The sequence below is a fragment of the Primulina huaijiensis genome, chromosome 6 (genome assembly GCF_012295235.1).
Source record: "Primulina huaijiensis isolate GDHJ02 chromosome 6, ASM1229523v2, whole genome shotgun sequence".
NCBI classification, from domain to species: Eukaryota; Viridiplantae; Streptophyta; class Magnoliopsida; order Lamiales; family Gesneriaceae; genus Primulina; species Primulina huaijiensis.
Genome location: NC_133311.1, coordinates 18863407 through 18884789, shown reverse-complemented (window position 1 = coordinate 18884789; position 21383 = coordinate 18863407). Strand labels below are relative to the sequence as shown.

The 21383-nt window shown below is 33.5% G+C and overlaps 1 protein-coding gene across 1 annotated transcript; it reads left to right on the top strand.

Moving 5' to 3' along the window:
* The first annotated feature begins 19035 nt into the window (after window positions 1–19035).
* LOC140978770 (ethylene-responsive transcription factor CRF1-like) lies at window positions 19036–20918 on the top strand. Its single transcript, XM_073443994.1, has one exon. It carries the CDS (start codon window positions 19670–19672, stop codon window positions 20687–20689), a length of 1020 nt encoding a protein of 339 aa, XP_073300095.1. The 5' UTR covers window positions 19036–19669; the 3' UTR covers window positions 20690–20918.
* Window positions 20919–21383: the final 465 nt, after the last annotated feature.

Genomic DNA, 21383 nt, shown 5'->3' with positions numbered 1-21383 from the left:
TATCTTCAAGAAACATAGAAAATTAAGGACCAAACGCACAAATTGAAGAAACCAAAATCAAAGTTTTTACATCTAGAAAATATATGAAGCTTATAAGAAACATTAATTTTCTTTAAAAAGTTACGTGGTTGTAATTTCTCATTGATCATTTTTTTTAATCCTTTAACATATCACAACCGCGAGATGAGAGTATTATTTTTAACATAAAAAAATTTGGGAGACAGTTTCACGAGTCAATTTTGTAAATCAAATTTCATATTTGGGTCACTCGTGAGAAAATATTATATTTTATGTTAAAAATATTATTTATTAATGTAAATATGAGCATAGTTGACATGTCTCACGGATAAAGATCAGTAAGACTGTCTTACAAGATATATACTATTACTTTAAATAATTATTTCGATTTTTTTTATTGTATTACCTGATTATATTATAAATATTATATATTACATTTGACTTTACACTTCACATAGTTTCAAAAAACTTTCATTAATTTTTTTTTTTTTTTAAATGTGACCTTTCGTTTGAGGGATCCAAGTTATTAAGTTCGATCCAAGCTGATCTTCTCCATTTGAATGAAAGCAAATAAAAATGTATTCTTATTGATTCGCACCAATAGCTAGCCTATGTTGCAAGCATTTAAAGACGGCTCTCCCAATAAGGCCGATGGACCAATGGACCGGCCTATGGATCTTGTTAAAGGCCCAAGGTAATCCATTTGGGTTTTGCACGAGTCCAACTGCAAGAGTATCCAGCTTCAGCGACAACTAGGCCCAAATGAATTTAACTTGCTTCAAAGAATCCTCTCCTTTACTGTAAACGAAATTCTAATTCTCTTACGTAATGAAACTAGGTTAGATTGAATACGTGAAGAAATTAATCTACATGTATTTTTGTTATCAATCGGCAGTATGGTTATATTGTATTCATATTCCATTCATTTATGTATATGGATTTATAACATTAATAGTAATAGTAATAATTTCGATGGTATAAAGAAATACTGTCATAGTTTTAATATCACATTCAATATAATGAATGTGTCTTATTAATCTGATATATTGATTATTTCCTACGTTTAAATGAATAAGATTATCTCTCATGTGCAACGGTCTCACAAATCTATATCTGTGTCTACATGGTTCATACATGTTATGAAAATAATACTTTTAAAATAAAAAAATTAACATTCTTTCAGTCGGATCAACATATATTACATAATATAATTTTGAATAAAAATTAATATTTTCGTTCAAATCAGCATATATTACACAATATTTCTTCATAATATTACTAACAAAAAATATTATGTTTACAGTGAAAAATAATATTTTGGAAATAAAAAATTATATTTTTCATGAGACGAATATTTTTCATGCAATTAACATCTATTATAAAATATTTATGCATAACATAACTAAAAAATATGATGTTTTGCGAAATGAAAAATAATCATTTATGTGAATGAATAATGATAGATGGATTTTGGAACACATGCAGAAATGGAGAATAGGCTAGGCAGACCCTTATAAATAAAGAAATGAAACGAGTGTAGAGTTACAAATAAACCCAAATTAATGCAGACTAGCGTAGGTCTGCTGATCTAATATCAGATTCCAATGCATAATCTAAGAGCACGAGTTTCCCGTTACTGCTGCATGTCCTCGCCATTTCCTCCGATACTGCTGATAAAGTCGAAGTATTATAGACGTTAATGTTTGTAACAGAGATAGACCCGATATAATTGCACTAAACCGAAAGTTTAAAAAAAAATTACTAATATACCTTTGATCAGCCAACGCAATCCCTCTAATTACTATATTATACCAAATACATATGAATTAACCCTAAATTCAGTATAATACTAGGTATCTAGCGACAACAACAGATCGAGAAATCCGACTAAATAATTGTATCGAGGACTCGTACTTGTAAATTGTTCTATAATACACAAACAGTCGTTTAAATTTAAATTAATTGAAATTCGGGTAGAAATGACGATGCTGTCTTCTTTTTAATATGGAAACCGATAATTTAATTTCTGAAATACTTCTTCCATATATATAATTTTTAATTGTTATATAAAGCGTCGATAAATGCAAGAAAACACACAACTTTGAATGTTAAATACTTAAATGCAATACAATGAACTTATACCGTATAAAAATTGATCAGACACAACACATTCCATGCATTTATGTGTTGTCGTTCCCCGTGAAATATAAAATGAAGGGCGACAAGTGAATAAAGATTAGTTGTATCTTTTCTTTTAATTGCTGCTTTTTCATGGGACTTTGTGACCCATGTCTTGTGATGTCCTGCACTCTTCTGTTTGGAATACTTGTTCCACTCCATTAATTTTGAATTTAAAACTCATTTAATGGACAAATTGACTTTAGAACAGTTGATTTATTGATCTGAAAATGGCACGTGCAAACCCTATTGCCAATTGTTTATAGTTAGATAGATAGATAATCCACTTAGCCAACAAATCGTGCACGAGTGGCGTAGAAACCTGGCTCGATCGTGTGTATAATTAGGGAATTTGAAGTATATCAGAGGCTAACAATAATTATTTAAAAAAAAAAGATTTATTAACTATCCAATTTGACTTCGTTAAAATAAATGCGCAATCACACAGATGACTAAATTAAATTAACTAAGAACAATTAAGACTAATTCGTTATTTTCATAAAATATTTTTAAGAGACTGTGTGACTTGCAAAACTCTTACTATTGAACAGTGTAATGAAGCACTAGTTTATTTTAAACCGGCTTGGCCTTCGATGATGGTGAGAGTGTCCCCAAATAAAATATTTTTATTAATCACGATCAATTTTCTTTTGAATTTCTTTAAGTACGGTGTTTGGTTAATTTTTTTAAAAACATGACTTTGCAAAACACAGTGTTAAATAAAATATACCGTTTATTACTTTTTTTAATGACGTTGGAGCTCGTAACAACTTTCTCCGGTGCAGACTATGTAAATTTCAAATGGATGCAGTAGTCAACGAATCATGCTAGTAAAATAAATTACACAATAAGTAAAATAAATCGAATTCTTGACCATTTGTCAAAAACTCACTCACTCACTCGACCAACTACGACACTCTTTTTCATTATTTTTTTTTAATGATGTGAGAACATAGAGTCATTACTTTTTAGTCCGTACTGATAAACATCCAAACTAACACAAATAACATACAAATTATGATAATCAACTAAATCACAGGGGTAATTCATGTGTCATAAGGTAGCATAATTACCGTGTATGTATGTATGGTATACATTTATTTACATTTGCGTTGGAGCCACGTCGACATCACGTGGTGGCACACGTGTAACGTCAGTGACCGTGAATGCACGGGGTGACGGAGTATCCAAAAAGAGTAAATGGGCCCCAACGGGCCAAATACGGGTCCAATTTAATTTGTCCTCAACTTTCCAGACATGGCCCGTACTCTCCGCTTGTTCTTTGCGTGAGCCGCACCTGCAAAATTAAATAGTGCCCTGATATGTTTTATTTTACTGAGAGTGTGTGTAGTTTATTCATTGAGACTTCAGGATTAAATTTTTAAATAATACTGTGAAATTCATGATATTATTTATGTGAAAAACCATTGATTTGTATAGGGTTACTTTTAAAAGTTAATTACGCCGACTTTGTTTTAAAAAGAATTCCCATACAAAAAAATTTTCTACATATAATTGCATGAAACAGCGAAGGTTTTTTTTTTTAAAAGATAGTACCCAAGATGATGCCTGCACGTAGGGAAAGGGAATAAAATCAACTGTTGAATTTAAATTTAAATCAATTAAAAGAAGCGAATTATTCATAGATATTATAGTAATCAGCAAGGGCTGATGCAGATAAATGAATTGAATTCCGCAAGCCCGAGGGGCCACCATGTGATTTCACCGTCACAGTCCACATTTCCCAAGTTCCGTGTGCTGCAGAAATACTCAGAATATTTAATTCGATTTCCCCTAACTAAATTTTAAATTAAAGTGTGTGGTTAACTAGACATTAATATATATCCGTTAATTGATTATCTTCTAATTGCTATCTATATATTTCGTAGTGGCAAAATATATGGAAGATTATATATTTATAATATGAGGGTCACGAGTTTTACCTTGAAGACAAATATCTGTGATACAGATGTTTGTCGAGTATCTCTAATTCTTGTGATAACTAATTCTAATTTTAACTTAGAATAATAATTAAATTAAATATAATTAATTACTAATGCCATTAATTATATATTTCTTCCCTTGTAAATATTTTCTTAAAACCTATATAAAAAAAATATCGTGCATGGAATCATAATATATTTCTGCCAAAACTTAATGAGGCCATGCAAGCCAAGTAAAAGACCTTTAATTAATTTGGAACCACCTAATAATAATAATAATAAATAAATAAATAAATAAGATTCTTGTGAGATGGGTTGGCACAATCCATAATTATCATGAAAAGTAATAATTTTGATGTAAAAATGATATTTTTCAAGAACAGAGATTTTTTTTTACAAAATTGATCTATAATACGATATCAAAAATTGATATGTTATAATAATTATAGTAAACAACATTTAAAAAAAAATTGGTTAATTTCGTGGCTCAAAGTAGTAGTCAATCATTAGTCAGTCAATGTACGTAGCCATATCGGGGTTGATGCTCATTGACTTGTAGTAATATCACCACTTGGGGGTTTATATTATAAAATTCGTCAACTAGTGACTACCGAAAATTAAACAATAAAACTTAATCTGGCTTTTTTTGTCCAAACAAAACCCAATGCATACTATAGGAGAATTTGTCGATTCTATTGTACTTAGGTTTCTTGTCTTTAGGTCTACGAAGCGTTTACCTTGTCCACGATTATGATACCCCCATTCCTTGCTTCTTTCAATCCTTGATTGATGTATGCTTTATTTAAGATTTTATCGGTGTATTATAATTCCTTCTACCAATAAATAGTTGATTAAATATTTTTGTAATCTTAAACATGATATTTTTATTTTGAATTTGATGAAAGTTACTCGGGTATAACTTGATCTCAAACCTGAGAAATCGTCCCAAATTTGTGATATTTTTGGTGTCACATTTTTGGTGTCACATTACAAAAAATATTGATGTATTGAATGTTCTGTATGTGTGAATCTATAGGTTAAAAAAAAAAGGTTTTTGTTTGCGGATGCTTGACATGTTGTGAAGCGAATGTATACAAAATCACTGCAGTCTTTTCTGGGCTAAACGCCAACTTAGAGTTCATTGGCCACTGTTATGAACGGCTTAGCAAGTTAATCAAGCATTCACTAAGATTGTCTTAAATGACAATAGAATAGGCAATTTGAAGTTTAAAAATCACAGTAATTATTTATAACTACACGCATACATATATATGTATATAGTGTTTATTTTTTTAAAAAAATTACATAAATATACAATTTGAATTTTTTTAACAATAGAGTTTCGGTCTCGAATTATATATTATATTTTAGATAATCCCATCAGTTTGGAAAAAAATTAAATAAAATTATATTAAAATGTTGCTATACATTCCAAGATGCCCGATGGTCAAGAAATCATAGTGGTGACAAAAATTGCCTAATTAGCCGTATTATGGACACAACAAGAAAGCATTTCCAAACACAAACGGGTGAAGTATACTCCTAACCAGTTTAAAAAACAAATAGGCAAAATGATTGAGAAATTTCACTATTTTAAAGGACTTTTTTTTAAGTTATCGCATAAAATTCATATGATGATGAGAGCCCAACAACTAATCATTCGTCGACACCTAACAAGGCTTTAGCATTACGACGTGCCAGGTAGACCAGCCACTTGTTACACAATATATCCAACGTTGCTTGATCATACCAGGTCAATATAGTTCAGAAAATGTTCCAACAAATTTTATGTTACACCAATAATAAGTGATTATCATATATATCAAATTTTAACAGATTTTTTAACTGTACCATAATTTATATCAATAAAAATTCTATGCGTGACGATCTTATAAGAGATGTTATTCGAAACGTTGTAGATAATTTTTTCCACGAATTTTATCGAATTTTAAGAAGCTTTTATGTTAGTTAAGTTTGGTTTGATGGATATGATCTGGAAGAAATAATTTGATAAAGGGAAAGGCTTTGAGAAGAATATATATATATATACATATACATACATATATATATATATATATATATATTGCAATGGAGAATATGTATCCTTTATCCATAGGTGTGCATTGGATAAACCTTCGAAATGAACACAGTATGTAAATCACATTGCGCTTAAGTTACATAGTTTAAAAGATTTGGACTACACATGTATCGTTACTACTAATTATAGTTTTTGGTAAAACAGCAAGAACTTAGTACAACACACCTCTCCTAATTTTTATCAACCATTATATAGCAATTTAATCATCAAGACTTGTGTAGATCAACCACCAGAATTTTGAAAAAAACTGATTAACTAAAATTTTGCGGTGAATCAATCAATTCTAAATAATGAAAAAATTAACGCCGAATTTATAATGTAATCGAATAATTCGAGCATAATTTAGAATTGTCATCTTTCTAATTTTAGAAATATATTATGTATATAGTGGTTGCCAACTATTACTACAATTAATTATATTTAATGCAATCAATGATCAATTTATTAATAACCGGAACTTATCAAGTCGGCTTCTTTTGTTTGATTCGTTGGTGGGAGATACTTGGACCTCTTTGGAATTCATGTGGCCCAATATCCCGGACCGGCCCAGTCTCATTCCAGTGAATGTAGTTACTGTTTTACCCCTCGTGTTTTTCTTTCTGTCGTTTGCCGTGCTCCTTGTTTTGAAACATATATTTTGTTATTCATACTCTAATATTAAAAATAAATAAAATTTATTCCATCATTAGGGGGAGTATAGAACTTTAATGATTATATTTTAATTTTTCGAAAAATTGTAAAAATCTACTTTTTAAAGAAGGGAAATATTTTTTTTGGATATGATCGGACTTAGCTGATAGGAATGTGGAGCTAAGTTTAAATCCAAACTCATGTATCGTTGGACTTCGTTTTTAGAGTACTAAAATTTGTTTAGCTAAATTTAATATTTAGATTTATATGTCTCTTTATCTTAGGCAAAAACTTATGTGAGACGGTCTCAAAGGTCGTATATTGTGATACGGATCTCTTATTTGAGTCATTAATGAAAAATTATTACTTTTTATGCTAAGAGTATTACTTTTTATTGTGAATCTCGGTAGGCTTGACCCGTCTCACAGATAAATATTCGTGAGACCGTCTCACAAGAGACCTACTCTCTTTATTAACATATATTTTTACTGACATGCACATAATATAGTTATAATCATAAAATAGGAAAAATTTTATTTTTAGTCTTGTAATTTTCAATTTTTTATTTTTTCATCTAGTTAAAAATGAATTTATAATTTTAATCATATAATTTTTATATTTTTTGGTTTTGTTACGATAAATTTTCATTTTTTTTATTCTTATAAAATGCATGTAATTTGACTCAAATCTCGTTATTACGGGAAGATACCGACACAGTTTAAATGAAGAATCACTGTAACCATTAATTGCGAATCCCCCCTAATCGCTAAGTGGCATGGTAATAATTCCATAGAATAGATATATTTAATAAAATCACCAAATTTTTTTGACTTATGAAATATTGAGTATGTAAAAATTTAATGAAGTTGTTGCTTACAATATAAGTTGAAAGCGAGAGGCTGGCTCACAATCAAACGACACAAGTACTGAACATATTGATTCATCAAAGAGGTAACAAATATCACACTATCGGGTGGTTTAAAAATGAGCCTTAGCACCACGGTTAAACGTTGTGTTTCTTATATTAATTGCATCAAATCCTAGGTTGCCTGCCACGTTTTCCCTGATGTCCACCTGTAAAAAATAATTTAAAAAAAAAACAATTAGATTGATGGAAAATAATCTCACATATTTTTATTTATGAAACAAATCAATCATGTCTATATTTATAATAAAAAATTATATTTTGACATAAAAATTTATATTTTTTATTGATAATTCAAATAAAATATATCATATTTGATTTTATCGTTATTTTTTTGAAAATACTAAAATACGAATTTAATTTTTTTATCTTGTGCCTTTACTTGTTTTCATATCACCCAACAAAATCATCATTTTTATTCCAGAAATATATAAAATTATAATTACGCTTATATTATNAACATTTCGTTTCTTTGTAACAATAAATTTTGTGTTTGAAATAAATCAACCTATAGCTCTGATACCATTTTGTGTGGANTAAAAAGTAATACTCTTAGCATAAAAAGTAATACTTTTTCATGGATGACCCAAATAAGAGTTCCGTCTCACAAATACGACCCGTGAGACCGTCTCACACAAGTTTTTGCCATATTATATTTAGATGAGAGATTTTTTATTCAGTACCCAATCATTTCAAACTTTCTTTCTACTCCCCATCTATTTTCAATTACCCAAAATACCCTTCAACCTTTTAAATAATCGATTTTTTCTTTAAATTTAAGGCCCATCATGCTTCCGTAAAATAAATTAAATCTTTTACCTCTTTGACCAGAGTACCACCGGGTTATATCCACCGTATTTTACGAACTGCTCCTCACAGTTCAACCACGCGATCGCAACCGATGGATACCGTCGCAGATTCCTTCAGCAGCACTTAGCACAACTCTAATTCGTTTCCTACCTTAGAGTGTATAGTAAAAGATAAAATTTTGAAAATAATACATGAGAGGGGCTAAGAGCAAAGATCTCTTTATTCAAACACAAACATTTATTATTACATTGAAACCTCCTGTAGAGGAGGAGGAACTTGCTTAGCTACTTATAGTAGCCGAAACTTGAAAACACATAAACTAGAAATAGAAAATATTACAATTGGTTTTGAAAGAAATGAGGAAAATGTTCGATGATCTTCACTTCCTTCTTTCTGCCTTATTTATAGAAGGCTTCTTCGGATTTGAAACTCGGACTTCAAATCTTGATAAGCCTTTACAGCTTGCCTTGGGACCATGTAGTGGTTGAATGGTCCTTCCACTTTGTCTTTTTCTAGATTATTAATCTAGCAATCAACTTCTCATCTTCTTTTAATTCTCCGAGATACCAATAGAGATGAGTCTGGAATAGATCTGCTGTTATCTCATCACCCTTTTCTTTGTACATCTTAATTATTGATCTGAGAGCAGCAGCTTCACTCCGCTTGTAGTTTATCCTTCTTTTCAAAACTTTAAGATATACTCGATACATCTTTGAGTTTTGATTTTTCTGGTGTGTATTACTGGTTCCAAATTACCCGTATTTATATTGTAAATTTTTGGGTCCAGTTTCTTGTTTTGATTGGATTTCCTTTATCTTTAAAGATAAGGTATCCGATGTTCTTTGTCATTTTTCCACCGATTATTGGTGGTCCTGTCCTTCCACTTACATGGTGGATTTTCTTTTTGGTGAGTGGGTTTAGTCACATCTCCCCTTTAATTTTGTCGAGGAATCTTCGGCTTTTTGTATCCTCGAGGAAAATGTGAATGTGGTCCTTCCCCACTTGTCCTTGCTTCGGTAAAATGTTTCCGATCAGATCTCGGTTTGAAACCTTTACCGAATTCCGGTTCTTTCTGATTCTGGCATTCAAGGCAGATGTTTTCTGACCATCTTCCTATGTGTGCCATATTACAGAACTTTCGGCGAGTCTCTTTACTTGCCGGCATCTTGCTGTTCCATAGAAGATTTCTTTTCTTTTCGAATAGATCTTCTGCAAAGCTTGTAGTTTTTCCTGTCATAGTGTTTAACAGGAATGATCCATTTAAAGAATTTTGGTAAAACTTAAATGGAAACTTGACTTTGTCCATCTCTGTGAGACAGACCCAGATACCCCATGCTCTCCTGGTAGACATATCATCTTCATTAAATGAAGAGACTAAGGGGGTTTCATTTGTAGGAGGATCCTTTATAAATTTTTGAGAATTCATGTCTGGCCTCCTTAGCTTGATAAAATGAAAGGCTTCGTGTGAGCCTTTTCCTGCTGGTTCTGGTGCTGCACTGAAAAAGTATAGCTCCAAAACATCTCCTCTGGACAAATGATCATTATTTGCCCAAGTCTCATGAACAGCTTCCTGAATCCATTTTGGTAATGCTGATATCTCCGGGAAGCTGGGCGAAGTAGTATAAACTGAGGCAAGAGCCCCAAATTCATACCAGGCTTTGACCTCCTTTGGATATGAATTTTGTTTCATCCATACCCTAGGATATTTTCCTGCAATATCAACTCGAACCATGGCTGGGTTGATGCCAATTCTTGTGTTTAATTTCTCCCAATTCTGTTGGTAAACCTGAAATGGAGAAATTGCATTTTCATTAGTACCAACCTTAGTTTTGCCTTTGTCAGTACGAGGCCTAAGGTTGATCTCTCCCTCTTCAATCCCCGAGGTGAAGGGTTGACTTGAGGACTCGAGATAAGGATCTGGAGTCTCAATTTTTGTTTTAGCCGACTCATCTATAGATGATCCCGACTTAACACTTGTGCAAGGGGTATTTGAATCCCCCGCTACAGGTATAGAGTCCTGTACTCGAAAACTCTCCATTTGGGAAACCAATGGTTTCTCAATGCCTTGGAGGATAGGCCTTTGCATTACAGACCATAACTGAGTATATGCCTGTAAACATCCTGTAATTCGATCAGAGACAATTCTCTTATCGGCTTGTTGTAGCCTTCCCGCAACTTCTGCGTTTACGGCCAACTTGTTGAACTCGGTTTGAAGCATTTCAAGGTGTTCCCTCAAATGCCTCTGCATCTTGATAATAGCATCAATGTCAATGCTGTCCATCTCTTGTTAAAAAATCTGCAAGAATATTTTCATGAGATTTAATTATCATAATATCAAAAATATAATTTTGACATAATGCCTGCCATCTTAATAATCTGGCCTTCTCAGGTTTAGATTCAATTCTATTCCTTAAGAACGCTTTCACCTGTGTGTTATCAACTTTCAAAGTGAATTTCTTTGCAAGTAAAAATAATGGCCATTTTTCAAAAGCTCTTTTTACTGCATAAAATTCCTTTTCGTTGATATGCCATCTTATGGCTTCTGCATCTGAGAATAAACCGCTACAATATCTGCATGGTTGTTCTCCCTCTGGTGTGAGCTTAGTAAGAACTGATGCCCACCAATGATCACTGGCATCGGTATACAATACCAGATTATCCTCATCTTGAGGAATAGCCATTTTTGGAAGATTCTTACAAATCTTCTTTAATTGGCATAGTCCTTTTGTGTGTTCATCTGTCCATATAAATCTAGCATCTTTTTTCAATAATGGACTAAAGACTTTCCTGTGTTTTGCTAGGTTTTTAATAAACATCCCAGCAAAATTAACAACTCCTAAAAAACTTTGAAGTTGCTTCTTGTCGTTGAGTCTTTCTGGAAAATTCTGCACTTTTTCCACTATGTGTTCTTGCAGAATAATTCCTGATTCATCGATTTCAATTCCGAGGAATTCAATCTTCCTTGTTGCAATGACTGCTTTCTTTTCAGATAAGACCAGTCCTTCTTTTTTACAGACATTGGAGAAAATCTCCAAATGCTTAACATGTTCATTCATATCTTTAGATGCTATTAAAACATCATCAATATAAACAAACATAAACTTAAAATAATCTTTAAAAAGATTATCCATTTTTCTTTGAAATATCTGGGGTGAATTAGCCAATCCCATTGGTAATACTTCCCAAATATAATGTCCCTGAGGTGTAGAGAAAGCTGTGAATTTCTTACTTTCTTCTTGCATCCTAATCTGGTAAAATCCAGACTTACAGTCGAACTTAGAGAATATCTTGGCGTTGCGTATGCAACTTATTAGATGTTCTCTACTAGGTATAAAATACCCATCAAACTCCAGAATCTTATTAATTTCTTGATAATTAATAACTAATCTGGGTTTTCCTCGTTTTATCTCACCATGATTCCTTACCAGAAAACCTGGACTACTATATGGTGACATTCCTGCTTTGATTAATCCAAGGTCCAAATGTTCCTTGATTATAATCTGCATATCCCTTTGGTCAATGATATTCATTGGGATAGGCTTGCAGCGGACAAATTCATACTCTTTGCCTTCCTTAATTTTAAGGCAAGCTTTGAGTTGATTTCTGTCCCACCATGCCAAGGGATCTTCATTATAATTTTCCTTGATCCTCTTCTTGACATCTTCCAGGGATACCTTAGATTCAAACTCTACTTCATTTTTATGTAGAGCTATCTTAAGGCATTCTATCTCTTCTGGTTGGAGTTCTTTATCTGCTCTTAACTGGAGCATTGTTTCTCCAAACCTTCTAGAATCTTTCATTTTTGGGTTCAGAAGTTGTCCTGAATCACCACGCTTGCTGCGAAACTGGATTGGCAATTTTCTGTAAAATGCCTCTCTTAGTCTCTGGACTATGATTTTGTGGTTACAAGGAGTTGTAAACACTAATTTTCTTGTCTCATTTTCTTGAGTATAGGATTTGAACATTTGTAGGAAATTGTTTCCTAGTAAAATGTCAGCTCCTGTATCATGAAAATAAATTGGTGGTGTCTTCACCTTATACCAAGGTGTTTGCCCAGCACCGCCAATCATTATTTCAGTCATCTTAATCCCTTTACATAAGATTAAGATTCTTCTGGAAAAATCTCTTCCAGCAATCTTTGGTAATTCTTCTTCCAAACTTGTTGGAAAAACTCCTCGTTTTGCTGTACAAATACCAGCACCTGAATCAATATAAGCAGCAAAATATTCTGCCTTATATTGTTCATATAACATTCCGACTGGAACGTATATGGAGAATGGACTTGTGGTCATTGGATTTTCCACATCTTATCTTCTGCCATAAACTCCATTCCATACTCTAGACGTTTCCAAGGTTTATGTTCCTCAAGAAACTCTAGTCCAAGAATCAGTTGATCTGATTCTTTTCCTGGACTTCCTGTGATATGAACTTCCAATTCTCCAACTTGGATCATTCCTTGGTAAGTTCCTATCATAGGTTGTTCTAAATAGTAGATGGTATTACAAGGAAATTGATTCCTTTGTTTCGTAATATCAAATACTATTTCGACTTCCTTCCACCCTTCTGGGCATCTAAGCTTTCCTATTGTTGAAAAACTTTTTAGCTCATGTTGGATTTCTTGAACAGGGGTTTTTCCCCATCTGTAGCTTGTAATCCTATCTCCTTGAAAAGATAGTCTTCTTGATTCCAATCTAAGACTTTGATTCCTTTGTAGAATCGGTTTGTCTTGTATTTGGATATCTGTTTCCTGTATTACCGGAAACTCAACTCGTTCTGGATAAATTGCCTGAGCAACTTTTCCAAATATTTCTGGTATCTCAATAAACTCATTTCTAATAAACAACTCTGAATGATGTGTATTAGATAAAGCATATGAGATTTGATAGGTAATAGAATATGGTCTATTACCTTCCTTCATTAGCCTTTTCTCCTTGAAATTTTGATGTAATGTCAAGGCTCGGCTAAAATCTCGATCTGCCAGGTTGTAAGCTATCCGTGGATAGATAACTCCTACAATCTTTCCTGCACAGAGATTTCCTGAGATAGTTCCCAGTACTGAATCTTGAAGGTTCCCCATTCTTTTATCGCATATAGCAATATCAATGGGTGAATCAATACCTTCTTTGAAAGTAGCTTTTATCATAATTTGGATTGCTCCAATATGAATCCAGGACATAGTCCTTGCTACTTCGATCTTGAGTTTTTGTAATTCCTCCTTTATTTCTTCAGAAGGAATTAATTGCATCTCCATTCTATTTCCCGTAAGTTCCATTGGGATTGCCATTTCCCTTCTGGAGACTTTATAGATTAGATGATGCTTTCTGTTTCTTAGGCCAAGATTTCCTAAGAACTTTTCTACCTGTCCTGCAGAGAATCCTTGGTATCTCTGTAGACTAGGATTTTCTTTCATGATTCTTTGAACCATGTTATTAGATATTGTTGTCTGGCTAAAGAACCCAGACAAATCCTCATGTGTTTCGTGTCGAAACACCTCGTTTTCAGTCAGATTCCGATTCAGTTCCATCGGATTCTCCCTGACTTAAAACTTCTTCTTCTTCATATATACTCTCATCTGAGGCAATGTCCTCAAATCGGTATACCTGAATAAGATCTTGGTAATAAACTGCTTCTTCAATATCCGGAGTTGGATCGAAGCGTTTAATACCTCTTTTTTCATTTTCTGGACAGTTAGTCGAGATATGTCCTCTTGCTCCACATGTCCAGCAATTACAGTCCTTAAAACTCTCATTAGCTCGTGTATGAGCCCTTCTGAAAGTTTTCTTTGTAGGTGTTCTTCCTGTGCTCCGAGATGTACTCGATGCCTGGGAGGATATCCTACTTCTTGATGGTCCGCTTCTTTGTCCAGATTTATAAGATCTGGCTTTTTGTCTAGACCATATTGTTCTTGGTTTCCAAGAACTCCTTCCCCCTCTAGCATAAGGATGAGTCCTAAAACTTTTCCTTTTATGCTTTTGTGGTTTACTTCCAATAATTGTTGGAAGATCATTTTCTTTACAACACAAAGGCGTACGTTTATTAATACCCCTTAATCGTTTGTAATTCTTTTGTAATGCTGCCAAATGGCACCATTCCGCCAATTTTCCTTTAAGGAAAGAAGCTCTTCGTGCCAATGTATCTGGATTTCCAGGTACATATTCCCTTATGAGCATTTCTCTCCAGGGACTGGGCATTTTTGCGAAGAAAAGCTGCATAGCTGTATCTTCTTCGACTCCTGAATTCCATCTATATTTGGTGAATAACATAATGTATTCATCCACTAAACAGATGTCATGTAATTCAAGACTATACAGAGCTTGAGTATATTTCTTCCTCTTCTCTGTGTCTTGACTATTAAAATAGTCTACCCCTATAAATTGTGCTTTAAATAGGGTAGCCATTCTTCCAGCTATCTCGCTTAGAGATTCTCCAGCTAGGACCGACTCTTTAGTTTCCACCGAAGTCATGTCCCAAGCAATTTTCACTGATCCCATAAGACTCATTTCTAGGAGTTTAATGAATCCTTCTCTGTTGAGATCAAGTGTTCCTGCTGCAATTCTCATAGCAGATGTCCAATCATCTATGAGTTCTTCTCTGTTTTTGAAATCTAATACATCAAGGTTAAGCATAACCCCGTAAGGATGTATAGGATCTAAAACAGTTTTCCCATAGGGGGTTTGGTGCAAGGGAATTTGATTTCTCCTTGTCCTTGTTCCCGCAGGGTGTGAACCTCCACCAGTATGGAAATCAGTCTGAGATTCTCTCATGTGTATATTTTGAGATCCCACACTTTCCCTTGGTGGTTCCTGTGAAGATGACCAGGTTATAGCAGGTGTTTCACCTCCTGCTGTGTTCATCTTTAGATCTACAACTTTGAGATTTGCGAAAGATTCCGCAAGTTCTTGTAGATCATCCAGACCAATCCTTTCTAAAGTTGTCATCAGATTAATTTCTTTTCTGAGACAGACTTAATTAGATTGATCATCTTCTCTTCTTCAGTCAAAGGTTTTGACACCACTCTGGCCTTTCCTTGTTGATGTAACAAAGGTTCAGTACCAAATGATGGTGGTAACCATCCTCCTGAAGATCTTTTACTAGAACTTGGTTGTTGTTCTAGTTTCTGAATTCTTGTTTGAATATCCTTTAATATTCCAAGAATTTCTTCCTGGTTTTCAAGGATTTTTTCAACTCGTTGTGGTACAAAATATAGCATATTACCATAGTTTTGTACTGTTTTCTGAATTTCTCTAAGATCTAAAGAGAGCTTAGAAGAATCTGGTATAATTTTCATAAACTTATTAGATTGAATCATAAGTTTACCTGAGGATGCTGAGGCTTCCCTTTCTGTTTCTGATATCTAACAATAGTTAGATTCCCTTGTTTATATTCCAAAATATTGGAATAATTCTTGTTAATTATTTTTCTCGAACCTAAGTTCGGATTCATAATTTTCGAAATTCTCCTCCTCGAACATTTCGTTTCTTTGTAACAATAAATTTTGTGTTTGAAATAAATCAACCTATAGCTCTGATACCATTTTGTGTGGAAGCGCGAGGATCAATTATAATTAAATAGGATATAAGGGTAATTTTGGTATTTATGAAAACTTTTTCTCTCACCAGGGAGTAGGAACAAATTTGAGTTTGGTTTGGATACTGTCCACCAATTCTCCCTATTTAGATTTACATTATATTTTGTCTTTGATTAGTGATTAGTACAAATTGAACATCTTTTTAGTCAAAGGTGGACTGAAAAATGAGCATTCGTTGGTTTCGAATTTAACGGAAGCGTCCTCTCCGATAGTCACGTGACCTGAATCGCTGTTCGCAAATTCCCAGGAAAAATTAATTTAATTTAATTTATTAGGGGAAAAAATAATAACACATCCTTGTGCAACTGACCTAGATGAATTCACTAATCTACCCCTACCTAAGAATACTGGCGTGTTGTTACACGTGTCAATATCCTAGGTCGCCATCGGATGTGGCGTTTCGTCGAAAATATCTCGCCGCAGGGATTATGATCAACAACACTGTGAACGCATATTTTGAGAATAATTTTATATTTTAATTGTCTTATAAATTACACTGATATTTATATAGTTTTAATTTAATTTTTATATTAGAATTGTGAAATAATCAGTGCATTAACTTAATCAAATTTATATGATATCATTGTTTAATTGTGTGTGGAAATCATGTAAGATTCGACACTATCCAATGTGTACCAATTTTTTCTCGCATGCTCATTTATATCTTCACACACACTGTATAAAATCAGAGATTACTTATCTCGTAAACAACACGGTTTTCGTCACATGTTTATGCCTCTACTCTCACGGACTTTTTGAAACTTCTTATGGTCATATCTCATAATTGTTCAAACGTTAGTAATGTTTTATTTTGTATTTTTTATATGATGTACTCCCGATAAGATGTAAATTGTTGACATGAATAGTATCTATTAAATCTTTTATATTTCTCTTTCTAGTATGGATCAATTCATCCATGTTCTCTCTTATCAAGTCACCGATAAAGTTTCATCTTTCAGGTATCAATAACTCATATTATTGATTATGCATCGCACTTAAGATCTTTGGCTCCGATGGTCGCGGTGGTTGTGTTCAAACGAATTTTGAAAAATAGGTTTATATAGACTTCTGTTACTTGGCACACACGACATGCATTTGAACTGACATGCAACAAATGTGTAACTTTTATCATGTTATTGATTGATCATTTAACAATTGACAATACAATTACATATAAATATATTAACGAGATAACGTGTGAAATGAATTTTAAATATATTATGAATAACATAATAACTAAAAAAATTAAGAGATAATTTTAGAATATTCAGTGATATTTGTTTAGATGAATAAACAATGTAGTTTCCTTAAAATAATAATATTTTTTTTATTTCAAAATAAAAATTCAATCTCTTATAAAATTATTGTTTTATTCTAATATGTAATTTTTTTCAAACTTCGTTAACTGTTTATACAATTTAAATACGTATTTTTTTAAATGAAGTATTTCACCATAATATAGATTTAAAATTCAGTTTTTATGATATTAAAAAATTTGCATAAAAATATAATATTAATTTCTGCATAATATGTCCAAGACAAAAACTTATGTGAGACGGTCTCACTGATCGTATTTTGTGAGACGGGTGGAGAAGAAGTGGAATCTAGAAGTACTACTAAATTGAGTTGAGGAATCAAACCGTATAATTTGTTTTATAGATCATGGATTCTCGAGAAGAGAGGAGTCATGGTGGTCCCCCCCAGACCGCCCGGATCTCACGAGTGAATCGAAAGTTGGATCTACATTGGATCTCACCCGAATCGCCCCATCTATCCTCCTGAGGAGAGGTTTGGTTTATTTGTTTATAAACTCTCCTGACGGATGGGTAATAGCCGAATTAGCGATTTATGATACTATGCAATTTGTGCGACCAAAAGTCCATACAGTATGCATGGGCTTAGGTCATCCATGAAAATGTATTATTTTTTATGCTAAAAATATTACTTTTTATTGTGAATATCAGTAGGGTTGACCAGTCTCACAGATAAAGATTCGTGAGAACGTCTCACAAGAAACCTACTCTGTGTCCAAATACTAATATTTTAAATTATGATCATTTTGCATATAAAAGTCATGGCTTTTAAAAATTATATAGAGCTAGGCTTTATATACAAATTTATTGACGACATGTTTTCTTACAAAAATATTTTTTCCTCAAAAATTCTTTTTAAATCTTTTGATTTTTTTATCTATATTTTTAAATTCCATCATTCTTTTATATATATTTTTTAAAATTTTTAGATGATTATATCACTTCTAATAAAAAAAATTTATGAAAATTTTTTTTAATTTGGAAACAAAAAAAAATCATATTTAAATAATTATTATAACTGTTGTGTGCAAAAAAATACCAGTATATCCTTCAAAAAAAATACCAGTATAAATTATGTTTGGATCGATAAATCTGAGATTATTGATTTCAAATTTTTGCGACTTATTTGGATATACAAATTTCATTTCATATCAAATTATATAATTTCAATAATATTTATAATATATTTAAAATTATATCCAAGATAAAAATAATTTTGAATCATATCTCAAATAATTTATCAAGTCAAATGTCCCTTGAAACCAAATCATCAGCTCAAGCTCAAAAGGTTTTTTTTTTTGTTGTTGTACTTTTCAATAAGTACTCTCATTTGGTGTTAGTTAATATACAAATTCTCTTATGCTTTAATTTCCTCCCTAATTTTTTTTCAAAAACATAATTTCCTCCCTACTGCAGATTCTGTATTCACAAATTTTTCCACCACTTCTAGTTTTTAAATCTTCACTTATAATGCAAGTTCTTACTAGTTACTATCGCAGTATAAATAATTCACCCCCATTTGAATTAGAATAATACGCGTATTATTGAGAGAAAAAGAGTAATATATATTTTTTCGGAATAATTAAAGCTGCAGTAGTACTACTACTGCCAATTCCAGCTATCAGATCCTATAAATGACCGGCTGCGGCTCACATTTTTCGGTCTTCACCGTAACTGACGAAGAAGAAGCACATTCAAACATACACTATTTTATCTCTCGCTCAATCTCCTCATAAAACACTCCCTCTACCCGCTAAAGGAAGAAGACTCGGTTTCCTACACTTTCTTGAAGAAATCCTCAATAAGAAAAGCGAGGAATCCAAGTTACCATCCACGTTTTACTCTAAATATCCACCCAAAAGTTACTGCCTTCGTGAAAGGAATTAATCCTCAGTCTCCATTTGATTCCCTTCATCATATATTCCTTCTTCCCTTTCCCCCCTTCAACTTTCTTTGATTATTTCACTACTTTTTCAGTCAGTAGTGTGTGGTGGTTGTCTAACGCTGTCCTTTCTTCTGGTCGGGCTAAGCTTTAGCGTTGCTCTTTCTCTTTTTTCCCAAAGAATCTCTCGGTGCAGACTGCTTTTTCAACCCATCGCGCTCCCAACCCCTTTCGCTTTCAATACGAATCTGCTAAAAACTTTCGAGCAAAACAATCTCAGCACAATGATGCCTCAAGAAGGAAAAAATATGCTGTCTTGTAGAGTTAAATACAGTGAACACATAAACCAGACGACAGTTGTAAGCAATCTGGAATATCCCATTCCAGGGAGAAGTAAGCCGGAGGCGACCACCACCACCATTTGCCCCAGAACCATAAGAGTTTCAGTCACAGACCCCGATGCAACCGACTCCTCCAGTGATGAAGAGGAGGGATTTTTTTTCAAACGCAGAAGAGTCAGAAAATTCATCAACGAGGTGAGAATCCAGCCTTCTCCCAGAGACAACGAAAGTGTAAAAGAAAATGCCAAAATTACCCGCCCGTCGGTTGCCGTGATGAAGCGAAAGAACAGTGGCCGGAAAATCGAGAGACGAGTGCAGGAGGTAGGAAATATACGGAAGTTTCGCGGTGTCCGGCAGAGGCCTTGGGGTAAATGGGCGGCGGAGATCAGAGACCCCTCGAGGCGAGTACGACTTTGGCTGGGCACCTACGATACTGCAGAAGAGGCTGCCATGGTGTACGACCACGCGGCTATCCAGCTGCGTGGACCAGACGCGCTCACAAACTTCTCGACGCCACCTGCCGTTGACGACAAAACCGGCTCAGGGTACAACTCCGGCGAGGATTCAAACAACAACGCCAAGTCCCCGAAATCCGTCCTCCGGTTCGTCTCCGCAGCTGACTCCCAAGCGGAGGCTGAAGCCGAGTCGTGCTCCGGAAACGATGCGTTGTCAACGAAAGAGGTGGAGGATGAGAATTTCTCGGATTTTCTGATATTTCCGCCGAGAGACGATAACATATTTCGCGAGTTTGAAAACCCACTACCTCCACCCGACTTGTTTGAGAAAACTGGTATCACTGATAATATCTTCGGATCGGACTTTGATCGCTGCAGTGATATGCTTATCGGGTCAACTCTCGATCTTGGTTTTGATTTCGGATTTGGGTCATCGAGTTGGCCAGCGGATGATTACTTTCAGGACTTCGGGGACATATTCGGGTCGGATCCTCTGATAGCACTCTGAGCATTATTCTATATATAAATAAAATTTTAGCTTCAAAATCAGAAAATTTGTTTTGTTGATTTTTCGGCAGTTTTGAGAATGATCGAGTCATTTTTGTTTAATCTTCAGTTTTGTTAATTTGTATTTTATTAGTTAATTATTGTCATTAAAATAAATTCTACAAGAATTGGGTTCATGTTATTGATGTGTTTGGTGCTGTATTTACGTACTATGACACTTTGTCCTCCTCCGCCCGCCAGGCACGTGTGATATCACGTGACTCTTGATGTTTTGAATTAGGTGGAACAATGAAATGGAATGAATTCCCCATTAAAATCCTTACACACACTTCAGTCAAAACGATTTGTAAGCCCTCAAATTTGTCACATTAATTGTCAGCTTTGAATTTACATGATTGCTAACTGAACTTTCAATTTCATTTGGTTGGATTATAATTACATGTACTCAAGGTTTAGTATCATTGTTTGATATTTGTTTTCCATTTGTTTTTTTAATGAAATGAGAATCACAACCACTGCACTTTGATGTACAATGAGTAAACGTTCGAACAAACGCAATAGCCGCAAACAACGTTAGTAAGATAAATTACACTAGACAAGTTATGTGTGACAAACTCGCCTAGCTACTCTACCAATTCGAACGTCATAGCTTGTTAACCGTGTGTATTCATGGGTGTTGTGTGGTTTCGCCTTGT